This window comes from Magnolia sinica, chromosome 14, assembly GCF_029962835.1.
Source record: "Magnolia sinica isolate HGM2019 chromosome 14, MsV1, whole genome shotgun sequence".
Lineage (NCBI taxonomy): Eukaryota > Viridiplantae > Streptophyta > Magnoliopsida > Magnoliales > Magnoliaceae > Magnolia > Magnolia sinica.
The window spans coordinates 30680198-30693532 of NC_080586.1; the positions used below are offsets into that span (position 1 = coordinate 30680198).

The 13335-nt window shown below is 42.5% G+C and overlaps 1 protein-coding gene across 1 annotated transcript in view; it reads left to right on the forward strand.

Annotated features, from left to right (window-relative positions):
- The first annotated feature begins 4744 nt into the window (after positions 1-4744).
- LOC131225366 (NADH dehydrogenase [ubiquinone] 1 alpha subcomplex subunit 8-B) overlaps positions 4745-13335 on the forward strand; it is a 33239-nt gene continuing 24648 nt past the window's right edge. Inside the window, exons 1-2 of the mRNA XM_058220889.1 lie at positions 4745-4895; positions 4983-5214. Coding sequence (XP_058076872.1) covers positions 5027-5214 — 188 coding nt within the window. The 5' untranslated portion in view covers positions 4745-4895; positions 4983-5026. The remainder of the gene's footprint in view (positions 4896-4982; positions 5215-13335) is intronic.

The window sequence follows — 13335 nt, forward strand, 5'->3', positions numbered from 1 at the left end:
GTCCACTTATGGCCTCTGTATCACGCACATGTGCTTGCATGAGTACAAACAGTCAGCATAGGTTTGGTGTATTCGTGGCCCTCTACACGATGGACGGCTTGGATCATCCGTACGGTCACTCTGTGGGGCCCACTAGCATCCGCAAAACGGACACCGTCCGTCCGTTACGCAGCGCCAAAACAGCAGTTACCGTTTTAAGACAGACGCGGGTCAGCGCCTGCTGACCCACCTTACTCGGTTCGGCGCACGGCGGGCACGTGTGTACATTATGTACACACGCTGTACATACGGGGCCCATTGTGATGATTTTTTAAAATCCAATCCATTCATTCAATTAGTCTCCCCATTTAAGGCGTTGAGACCAAATTTGAGGCATATCCAGAGACTAGGTGGGCCCCAAATTGGAGATTAGTGGGCTGATCTATCCGTTGGCCCACTTCCCGAGATCTTCAATGGTTGAAATTTAATATGTACAGTTTATTTATATCTCCTAGGCCCAATCAGATGGCAGAAACTATGTGATCTTGTGTTCTTCACCAATTTCGGGTCTCTTTAACGTGAATGACTCGATTTCCTCGGATCCCTGGCATATAAATTCTTCAGTCTTGGTTCTCTGGAGTGCGTCCCTTGCTCTGGTGATTTCGGAGTGTCAAATCCACGCTTTTGATACTATTTTTCAGTCAACGCTCCTGATTACATCCTGCAATAAAAACACAATTAAAATATGACATTAAGCATTATCATGTACGTAAAATCAGGCAATTACTGGGGTCTGATATGTAATATTTGACCCTCAACAGCTTTGGTTTTACAAGGTGAGTTGACTAGGTAGGATATGTGGGATGACTAGGTGAGTTGACTCGATGTGTTGACTCTAAATGCTAGGTTTTTCCTAGAATTCGGGTTTGGGACCAGGTTTAGGGTTCTATCGGGTTATTGGGGGTTAACTGGGTTTTAGGGTTTTCAGAGTCATAGGGTTTGGATTAAGGTTTTGACTCAGTTTAGGGTTTAGAGTGGAGTTTTGGGTATGGATCGGAGTTTGGATCAGGATTTGGATTAAGGTTTAAGATATGAACTAGGGTTTGAATGAGAGTTATGATACGAATTAGGGTTTCTGTTCAATCAAGCTTATCGGCCCGAGGTGGGGTGTCTACAGTGGGTAGATCTTCGATAGTCCGTTTGTCACACGGATGAGCTTCATGGTGAGATGGTTGTTGGGAATGACAATCCTCTGTTAATCCACATGGCTAACCTTCGCAAGCGAGTCGATCATGGTTTAGACAATTGAGAAGGTCGGTGGGATGACAACTTCCTGATCATTTTAGATCCTCACTTTGTGGTGAGTTATTCATGAGATGATTATCCGTTTGTTGATTAAAACTTCACTCAGTGGGCAAGACTATCATGGAACGACCACATATTCATCACTTAACTAGGCTTCATGGCAAGGCAACCACAATTAAGCAATGGCTTATTCATTGCTCTGATCGAACTTTGTGATGAGATAGTCAAGTAAAATCTCTAGGTATATAATAAGATGGCTTTGCTGGCCATCTGTTTGAGACTTAAGGATCTTCCTAGGTCCAACGATGTAATTGTGAACATAAGGTGGCAAGCTAGCTAAATTTTAATCTAATCGATTCGGGGTGGTTTGCAACATATGACACTAGCCAACAATAGAAGATTTAAATTAAATAATAATGGTAGGTGTTTATGGAAGATCATTGGACCTGATCTTCTCTAAATTAATTGGCCAATTAGCAGACTTATAGATGTGTAAGGTGCTTTGCCAGAGACTCGTATTAGGATCAACCTTCGTGATCTTCTCTAAATTAATTGGCCAATTAGCGGACTTAATTGATTATACTTCAAAGGTAAGAAGAGTTCTCGAGATTTTTCTCTAATTGGCCAATTGTTTGGCAAGTGTATCTAATTGTATTTCTATCTCGAAAGGTCTTCATGATCTTCACATAATCAACTTGCTTCCAGATGTTTGTGGCTAATCATGTTATGTCATGTGCTGTTGTTAATAACCGTCTTAGCCAATCATGCTTTTTAGAACATTTCACTTATAACTCAACGTATGTGCATTTATTTAACTTTTGCCATTTGTCATGAGAAGGATCACCGCAAGTTAAAGAAGTATTTGTATCTGAAATTGTCCTTTTTAGGCCATTATGGAGCATGTGATCACTCTTATTTTGCCATATGTCTTGTGATAGCTTTTATTCAAGTGTGCTGACATGTGTCTTGTGGTGATAACTTTCCTTGTACTCCACAATTTCCTCCTATAAATTCTATCAACTGTGAGGAGCTCGTCCTAATCTTCCTTACAGTGATGCCACCCCATATCATCTTAGTAGTTGTTATGGGTAGAAATGAGCTGGTGAGAGAGATGAGCTCGGCTCGGATATCTGTACATGTCGTATGCTCGGGTGATGTCAACGGCCAGAGTAGCGTTGATCCATTGCCATTGCTAGGAGATCTGCCCGCCTGATGACCTCGCTCATCAAGAGATGAAGTACATCCGCTTCTTTCAAAAGAGGACAAGGATCAAGCCCTATCACGGTCCCATTCATTTCCGAGCTCTTGCGAGGAGATTTGTCTGTGATCCATTTGGGGTCATCCGAGCCGTGATCTCATACGTGGGGTTGTACGGCTCGGGTTTACAAGTGAGTTTCTGCATCGTATGATAAGATAAAGAGGATAGTCATCCTTGGTACCTTCAAGATACCATTAAGGTCTCAAATGAAGGCAGTTCGGCTTTCTTGCTCAGATATGTGACCACGACCCAAGAGTTTGATAGGAGGTTGAAGATATATTGAAAGAAAAACTAACCATATCCTACAGAGCACCCAGCCCAGGAAGATCATTGTCAAAGCGGCCATAGGTTTGATTCCTGAATTCAGCTTGGATGGTCGACCTCAGCCATCAGCTTCTTATATTTTCAGGGCTCGATCACTTGATCTTATCAACAACGAGGATTTGGCAAAAATGGTTGCGAAACAACTACTGAACACATACCTGTAATTTAGGGAGCACCAGTGAATCCTCAACTCTACTGGACGCAGGTCGCTTTATCCTAACTTCGGCATCGGAGGGTCCCCCTACAACCGTTAGAGTCTCCTTTTGTCGTTTTCATGTGCAGGTGCCTTGAAGTTAAAAAAGGGTTAACCGGATTTCAGTGTCAACACCAATCATCGAATCTAATGTGATTAGATGCAAACAATTCTATCGAAAGATCTTCAGGGCGTGGTCCATCCACCGAGGGGTTAACCTCAATAATGGTCTAGATCCTGGTGGCCTCGCTGTGCAAGTCTTTAGGTCAAGGGCCTCCTGATGCAATGCTTTGGACCTTGAGCCGGGCTAGATCGGGCCGCCATTTGGAGTTAGATTCTACTTTGCGCTTGTTTGGGTTGAACCACGGGGAGCCATGGCTTGGGATAGCCGGCATGGTCCGCCTAGGGGATGCCATTGGGCAGACTAGATAGGCTAGGCTAGGCCCCGTCTCGGCCCAACACAAGATGCAAGGTCCGAGCTTGCAATAGGCCTAGTACAGTAAGCCCAAGTCAGCCTAAGAAATGGGAGGGTTTAGGCTAGACCAGGCTCGGCCAGGTTAAAAATTGATAAATCTCTGTTTCCCACTTAAATGCTTTTAATATATTCCTTCATATAATAAAACACAAAAAAAAAAGAAAAAAAGTAAAAAAGAAAAAAGAAAAAAGTCATTTGAAAGGAATGAATCCAACGGTCTACATTCAAGTTGATCGGTTGCATCATCCACAATGGGACCCACAAACATAGTTGTACATGCTACTTGAGAGGTTGACGCGTTACCGTCATTCTATAAAATGGTACTAAACTAGCATGGCGATGATTAGGTGGTGTGTGGTGATGTGTCCGGCGCTGTGGGGCCATCATGATACAATTATCTTATATCCACACCGTTCATCCGTTTTTACAGATCATTTTAAGGCATGAATCCAAAAATCAGGTAGATCCAAAGTTCAATTGGACCACACCATAGAAAACAGTGGGAATAGTGACACTTACCGTTGAAACGTTCCTAAGGCTCACCTTAATGTTTATTTGCAATCCAACCTGGTGATCAGGTCACACAGACCTGGATGAAGGGAAAATACAAATATCAGCTCGACAAAAAACTTTTGTGGCCCTTAAAAAGTTTTTAATATTGGGCGTTCAGTTGCCACTGTTTCCTGTGGTGCGGCCCACCTGACTTGGGATCTGCTTCAGTTTTCGTTTTATAACGAAATTGAGCTGGAAAAACAGATGGACGGCGTGGATATATAACATATACATTACAGTGGGACCCACAGTGCCCAATACATCACCCCTCCAACGCTAAGAGAGTGGTATGGGCAAGACCACCTGATCCGCGTACGATACAAGGGATCGTAAACTAATCATTGCGGTGATTTAGACCACACTGTGTGGTCACCACCATTCGTTCTGCAGTAGAAACTCATCCATACACGACACGTACCTACAGCAGTTATATAGCTGGTGTACCATACACCAGCCAATCCGCTTCCTTATTGACACAACCTATTCAACAATGTTGGGCCGAGTATTTGGGGGGCCAGACCAGCCAGCGTATTTGGTGGGTTCAGTGGCTGAGATGGGCCTGAACTCAGCCCGAACTTGATGGGCCAGTCGCTTGAACATGCTTCGGAACGCTCGGCACGTCCCCATTTGCCCCTCCTATCTAGGGATACAATGGTGGCCAAATAGATGGACGGTTGAGATCGCAGGCGTTGGTTTTGGGGTTTACTCAGGACCCCACCCAAACGCGCCTGAGTACAAGGCCAAACATCCTCATCTCCTTCCCATTGTAATCCCCCCTAAACAGAACTGAAGTCTCCAGCATTACTCAGGTCATCAGCTTCCAAACGCTTCCTCCAATCTCCGATTCTTCGCTATTTTCTTTTTTTTCCTAACCCTAATCCTAATTCCCATCTCAGTTTTTAGAGATTCGGAGAATTCGATCGACCGGCGCATCTAAACAATGGCGAGCACCGTCGATGCGGTGGGAGAGCCGATCCCGACATCGGCGGTCCTCATGGCTTCATCCAAGCACATCGCGACGAAATGCCGATCGGAGAATGTGGCATTCATCAACTGCAAGAAGAAAGATCCCAACCCTGAGAAATGCCTCGACAAGGGCCAGCAAGTTACTCGCTGTGTTCTCGGCCTGTAAGTAGTATCTATCTTTCCATATCCCTCTCTCTCTCTCTCTCTCTCCCCTTGCTTTCTCGTGTTTACATATCGTTTCTGTATAGATGCTTGGTAAATAGGCCTTTGGACTGTTGATTGCGCTCATAGATTGCCGAAGTGTGCGTTTGGATACTCAATTGAACCGAATTGAGACTGTTCTAATTCAGTATTGAATTAATGAGGTGGCATCGTTTCTATTTGTCATTACCATTAAATCTCAAATTGCAATTCCATGCAATTTTTAAAGTATCGTCTGAAAATGGTACCTATCTGTATCGCTCATGAATGATACGGTAGTATAGGGCCGCCTGCATTGTCCCAGAACAGCAAAAATACAGGTGATATGGGGCTGTATCAGTGGTGAACAATACGGTACCTGATACACGGTTTTAAACCTTGATTCCATGTGTTTGGAGTTGGACCTGAAATGGTCATAATTGCAATTTGGGAGGTACTTCCTTGTTTTCAATAGCACGTGGATGGTCTAACTTTGGTCATTTCCGTTTCAGTGGATTTAATTATTTAATTTCAATTCATTTCAGCATCTGAATGCAACGTAAAATCAGGATTGTCGTAGGAATCATTTTGTTTCTGTTGAATTTGGATAGTTTGGGGAAATTTATTTGAATGCCAAAATACCATTTATTTGATTCTTTAGAAATAGGTGAATAGAGCTGAACTCAATGTGTTGCCTTATTTCCCAAAAGAAATTTAGTTGAGAGGAAATCTTGTATTTTCCACGTTTGATGGTCGGTTGTTTGGAGTTGCATTGCTGGATGGTCAGATGAACTGGACAGTCCATCTCATGGGCCCTATTGGTGATGGGCCAACTGGAAAAAAAAAAATCACTAATGGTACAATTCTAGCTGCCTGACTTTCCCTGCACCTGGACTGTTGTCTGTGTTGTTATCAACCGAGTAATATGCTACTAGCATAGAGGTCAGGGCATTTTCTTTTTGAGTAGCGGTTGTGGTTTCGAGCTTTGACCACTGACCTTACATTTCTTAAGAAAAATCTAAACACTTAACTAATCCCGGTTCCAGGTTTATAGAGACCTACAATGTTTACAACGATTTTGGTCCAAATTAGGCCAATTGTCTGGTTTGGTTAGGTTTTCAAAATGCAGCATGGTACATTTTATTGAGTACCTAGGTCTTTGCCAGCAACTTCTTGCAGTGGTATGCTGGGAGACCACTTGGTCGACGCTGACTCCATGACGTTTTCTCTGGTGAAGGGGGTTGATATAATGCATTCATCCATTGATGAATCACATCTTGTTGGGAGGTTAATGCTGCACCTGGACTGTTGTCGGCTTTGTTATCAACCGAGTAATTTGCTGCTAGCATAGAGGTCAGAGCATTTTCTTTTTGAGTAGAGGTTGTGGTTTCGAGCTTTGACTACTGAACTTACATTTCTTAAGAAAAATCTAAACACTTAACTAATCCCAGTTCCAGGTTTATAGTGACCTGCAATCTTTACACTGGTTTTGGTCCAAATCAGGCCAATCATCTGGTTTGGTCAGGTTTTTAAAATGATGCATGGTACATTTTATTGAGCACCTAGGTCTTTGCCAATGACTTCTTGCAGTGGTATGCTGGCAGAACACTTTGTTGAGGCTGACTTCATGATGTTTTCTCTGGTGGAAGGGGTTGATATTATGCATGCATCCATTGATGAATAACATCTTGTAGGGAGGTTAATGCTTTAGAGAGAGAGAGAGAGAGAGAGAGAGAGAGAGCTGAGTTTTTGGTGGGAAAAAAGTTTGGACAACACAGTGATAGTTTAGTTTACTTTATTTCATCCGTGCGTGCGTTCGTTGTATTTATTGATATTTATTTCATCTCCTTTATTGGAGCCAAGAAATTTTGAGGTCCTGAGTGTTAGATAGGGCACTCATGATGGAGTTGGAGAAGGCTGTTTTTTTATTTTTATTTTTTTATTTTTTATTTTAATTCTTTTCTTTTCTTAGACGGGCAAAGTGTCAAGTCATCTGTTCTTCTTTTCTTTTCCCTTTCCTGATGACCTTGTAGGATTTCATTTGAGACTTTGGAGCTGCATGTCATGTTGTTGATGTGGAAAGTATAGAACTGTCAATCTGGCATGGGCTATTGTGATGCATCCAGGTCCTCGATGGCAACAATTTGCCACCTACAATCAGATTGGTGGGCCTTTGTAAGCTTTATATGTTTCCCAACAGGAGTGAGTTTGAGAGGGGCAGAAATTTTTATTGGCATAGTGGTATCTAATGTAATTTACTCAGGCCACATTGTTTTGAGGATTGGGATGGAAGTTGGACCATTGGAAGTTCGTTTTGTGAATTGGCCAGTTTGACTTGATGACCTGAGGGACCTGATCTCACTTGGAGTTGGGTTTGAACCCACTCTTAGGTTCATCCTAGGATCCAACTATTATCCGGCCAGGACTGGGTCTACTGGGGCTGTTAATGAGTACCGGATCCACTGGTACCTGAGGTACACTACTTGATGTAATCAGATCTAGATCCTAAAATCTAGCCCTTAAAAAAAATCAGGTCAGGTTGGGTATGTAAATGGGTACTCAATGGCCACATTTTAATATTTAATACTAATGTACACATGTTGATACTCTGGCATAGTGTGATGGTTGGTATGCACACTGCTCAAAATTCGTACACGATGTGGCACACAGTAATTCAGATTAGACCATGGGCATTGTGGGTTCCACTGTAGAAACTCATACTGTCCTGAACGACTCATAGCGCTCCACGACTCGGGCCAGGAATCTTTCGATTCTGGTCTGAGCAAGACCCAACCTGTGGTCACTCCAGGTTAAACCCCCTCCCACCATTCCTAGGTCAATAAGGCAACATCTCTCAACCGCTTCTCTGAATTCTTTCCTACTGTATCCATTGCTGTCCCTCCTCTTTTTTCTTCGGCAAAGAGAGTGGCATTGAAGGAAGTCGCCAATCACGAGCCAGGAGTCAATCGTCACAAGGTAACTACTAAAACCCAAACTTTTGATAGTCCCTAAGACCCAATGGGCATTGGAATCTGTTCAAATTTGTGTTCCAATATGTCGAGTATGGTTCCCAGCCCCAACCCAATAGTGCTTGAACCTTATCCCAGGTGGGTCTGGATATGGTAACTGAACCCAAACCTGTTGACAGCCTTAGGGTCTAGGTCAGTCCAACCCTTGCCTAGACATGGATGCATAGCTGTGGGATTCCCTCAAGGTAGGCATTACTTAAATATCAACCCCCCAACTTATATATTAACGAAAATAACTTCCCCCCCATATATTAAGGAAAATAACTTTGGATACAGGCTAGGTTTCTACTTGTCTCAGGTTAGGAAATGGAAAATCCAGGAGCATCTCAGGTAGGGCCCATCTAGTTAGGTCAGAGAAGCTTTGAGGTGTTCTGATATAATTACATTGTTGTCCTCCTGCGAGTGTTGGACAACATGAGATTTGGGGTATATGGGAGGATGATTGGGAAAACAACTGATTTCTGTTCCACGTCATGAGTCTATGTTGGGGATCCATCATCTATTTCACAAAATTTCTGCTCGCATTTGGATTCATTTTCATTATGATTCATTAATTTCTTTTGAGGATTTTGTTCATCAAGTATCTCTTGGGATTCATTCTTACAGCCAATGAGGTAGTGGCAGTATAGTAGGTTTTGTCTTGTGGAAAAGGAAATGTTCTTGAAACAAACTTCATGAAAAAGAATCAAAAGACTGTTGGCTTTGTGGCAAGATCGTGAATGATGAAATACTTAGGTGCCTAGCTGAAGCAAGAGATCTGCTTTCTCATGGAATAGCTGAGACCCTTTTCAAATTGCAACCCGCTTTGTCCCGGTTTGGAAATAGCACAAATGTCTGGTTGTGCTATTTGACGGCATTGATTTGCTTTTTCGAATTGCTGTTTGTTTGGAAAGTGCAGAAACCACATTCCAAAGCTTGATCAATGGAGATTGTTCGCCAAACCCAATTGGGCAGTGAGCAAATTGTGGCGTGGCCGAATTTCATGCAATGGCCATTTCAACATGGGTTGGCTGATGATGCTATCTGGAAGAGAGGGGGCATAGCGGCCATAAGTTCGTAAGTGGTATGCTATAAGGGGCCCTTCTTTTGATTTTCACTCTTCTCTCCTTTTCTTAGATTAGACATTAGAGAAGGCCTAGGAACATGTTTATATATATATATATATATATATATATATATATATTATACTGGATCTAGCACTATTTTGGAGATCAAAATCCAGCATTTAAGTGGGTTTAGGGAAATTGAAACAGAGTTTGGCATTTTGAGGAAAACTAAGAAAAGGAGTTAATCACTATGCTTTTATTTTTCCTTCTCGTTTTGGTTGTATTTCAGCACATTCAGAACTAATTCACCAAATCATGCCTAACCGCACGGGGTCACCCCCAAACTGCCCCTAATAAGTGGCTGTTTTCCAAGCCGAGATCCACCCTCGACTTCACAATCGCGTTGACTAATCTGGAAGAGTCTTGAAAGCAATGCCTATTCCTGTCGCCCCAAATCAACCACCACACAACCGGAAGCTTCATGAGCCAAGAATCTTCATCTCCTTTACCCCTGTGGCCGTTGTGCCATGCCCAAAGGAGATCTCTAACTAAACCTGACATCACCAAAGTCATATAGAAAATCGCCAAAACTTGATACCACACTAATTGGGTGAAGGGGTAGAAAATAAACAAATGGTCCATGGTTTCGGCATCTTGAAGACACATGCAACACATGTTGGGGATCGGCATTGATCTTTTTTTAAGATTATCAATCGTGAGCACACGTTTCCTTCCAACCAGCCAAGTGAACACCGCTACCATAGGCGGGATCCCATAAAACCTGAAAAGATACACATGACTTCCCTGAGAGTTGGAATCCTTGGGCCAGATAAGATTGTAGGACCTGATTGCAAAGTGACCCAAATTATGAGCAGTCCAGACCATAGAATCAACAGTCCCCGAAGGATGATAATGCTGCTGCCGAACCAAAAGCCTCACAACCTTATCTATCTCCCCGTCCAACAGGCTTCGCCTGCAAGGCAGGCCCCAAACTGCGGCTGTACCACCAATAGAATAGCAATCAATCAATTCTAGGTCTTCTACAGGAGCGAGGTGAGCTAAGTTAGGAAATTCCATACAAAGAGGTGAATAGCCACACCAAACATCATCCCAAAATCTAATTTTGAATCCCTGCTCAAAAGCAAAAGAAATCCCTTGCTAGAACTTGTCTCTAATAGACATAACTGTTTTTCATATGTGAGAGGCTTTGTATAACTAGGAGCGCCTTGTTTCCCACCCACCATCTCGTAAGCCATATTTGGAGGCAATAACTTTGTGCCAGAAGCTATCTTCTTCTGTTCCAAACGGCCATGACCACTTATCAAGAAGGGCCAAATTCATATTGCCAAGATTCCTCAACCCTGCCCCTACCTTGGGATAAAGGCTTGCAAACTTCCTCCCAATTTTAGATGATGAAACTTGTAGCTTTCTTCTAATCCCTTCCATAGGAAATCCCTTTTGAGTCGATCGAGTCTATCCCCAACTACTTTAAGGGCACTTGAACAAGGACATAAAATACACCAGCATGTTAGCAAAAGCTATCTTGATAAGGGTTAGTCTGCCTCCTAAGGAAATATAGTGTCTCTTCCACTTCAAAAGTTTCCGTTCAATCCTTTCAATCACCCTATCCCAAAGGTGTATGGGTGGCTTTCCGATGCAACACGGAAGCCCTAGATACATGGATGGAAAGGATCTCGCCTTGCACCCGAAGAGAGACGCAAAATGCACCACCTCAGATTTAGAGAGATGAATACCCAACATTTTGCTCTTCCTCTAATTGAATTTTCTTTCTTTTTTTATTTTTTATTTTTGAAAGATAACTGAAATTTTATTAGCTCTGCCCGAAGGCAAAGAGGAAACACCACTAGGGTGAAAACAAAAAGGAAAGATCAACACTAATGGTTGCTTTCACATAGGGAGCCCATTTTGAAATTGCTATCTTAACAAGGTAGATAATCTCTAGAGCTGAAGATTCCTTGTTTTGGAAGCAATGACCGTTCCAAGACTTCCACACAAACTAGAAAATCGCCATTGCTACCAACTTCCTAACAGGCGAACGAGAATTCCCCACAACCGCTCCATGCTATGCCCACAAGAGTTGGTCCGCTGACTCTGGCATCACCCATGAGATATGGAAAATAAGGAAAAGTGATCCCAAATGGTGCGCATGAAGGAACAATGAATGAATAGGTGATTAATAGGCTTTGCATTCCTCATGCACATCAAATAGATATTGAGAAGAATGAGAGATCTCCTTTGAAGATTATCGATGGTGAGCACTCTTTTCCTACCCATCAACCAAACAAAGGCTGGAATTCTTGGAGGGGCGCCGCAAGACCAATGGTAGAAAGGGAAGGAAAGAGAAGAAAGCTTGGAAATGAGACCGTAGGAGTGCATCGAAAAGATCCCCGAACTATGAACTGTCCAAACCAAGGAGTCTTCTTCGATTGAAAAGATCCCCGAACTATGAACTGTCCAAACCAAGGAGTCTTCTTCGATCAACGAAAGAACAACCAACTTGAGAAAATCGAGGCTAATAAATTCAACAAGCTCATCTTCAGTCAGATTTATTCGACATGAAGGAGACAAAATGACGTTCCCACCACAAATGGGAAAGCAACCTTCAACGAAGACAAACTGATGCACCGCTAGATTAGTGATAGACGGGAATCGTTCTTGAGGGGGAAAAATCTCCACACCACTCATCTATCCAAAAACGAATGCGGTTCCCCTTGCCCAATGAAAAAACAACACACTTTTGGAACATATGCTCAGTAGAAACGTTAGCCTTCCATACCTTAGAAGCTCGATAAAGAGAAGAGGTCCTTGTTTCTCACCCTTCCGATTGAATGCTGTATTTGGTTGCTAAGAGTTTCCTCCAGAAATTTCCCATTTTGGTTCCAAGCCACCAAAGCCATTTACTAAGGAGAGCGGCGTTCATAAGACCTGAATCTTTTAGCCCATCTTCCCCTTTCTTAATCGGCTTACAAACATCCTCCTACTTAGGGCTTGTTTGATTTGTGAAAGCTTGTGTAATTACCCCTATAAATGGGTAATTATTACCCTTTCACCCCATTTGAAAATCAAACAAATTTCTGCCTTGGAAACCGGTTCAAAAGAGTTAATTTAAATTTGTGGACCCCAATGTGATGTGTATTATATATCCATTCTGTCCATCTGTTTTACCACAATATTTTGAGGCATGATCCGAAAAATGAGGCAGATCCAACACTCAAGTGGCCCACACCAAAAGAAAGAGTGGCCCTAAGAGGTTTTTTAACGGTAAGTGTTCGATTTCCTTTTTCCCATGGCGTGGTCCACTTGAGCTTTGGATATGGCTCATTTTTTGGCTCATGCCATAAATTCAGCTGGCATAATGGATGAATAGTGTGGATAAGCAATACGCATCACGATGGGGCCCACAAATATTTTGTGGCCTTCTCGGTTTTTGCGTCTAAAGAGCAGCTGGTCAAATCAAGCACTGGGAATAGTGCTGTAAATACCAGATGAAATAATCATTACCCATTTACAGGGTATTTACCAATGAAATGAAAATTCAAACAAGCCCTTAAGGAGATGAAATTTCCTTCGCCCTATCTCCTTTCCATAGAAAATCTCTTCTCAACTTGTCAAGTCTATCCAAAATTGTTGTAGGACACCAAAACAAGGACATAAAGTACACTGGCATGTTAGAGAAGGTTGTTTTAATATGTAAACGACCCCCAAGGGAAAGAGTACAATTTTTCCAAGCGGAAAGAATGCTTTCAATACATTCGATCACCTTCTCCTAGCGCTGACTTACCTATACAAATAAGGAGGCCAAGGTAGGAAGAGGGGAAAGCTCCACTTTTACATATGAAAACACTAGCTAGATGTGGCAGCTCATCGCTATTGACATGAATCCCCAACATATAATAATTTTAGAGGCATTAACTTTCAGACCCGAAACGGTTTTAAAACATATAATAATTTTGCAGAGGTTATCCACCGAAATCACATTAGCATCACTGAATACAATAGTAGCATCC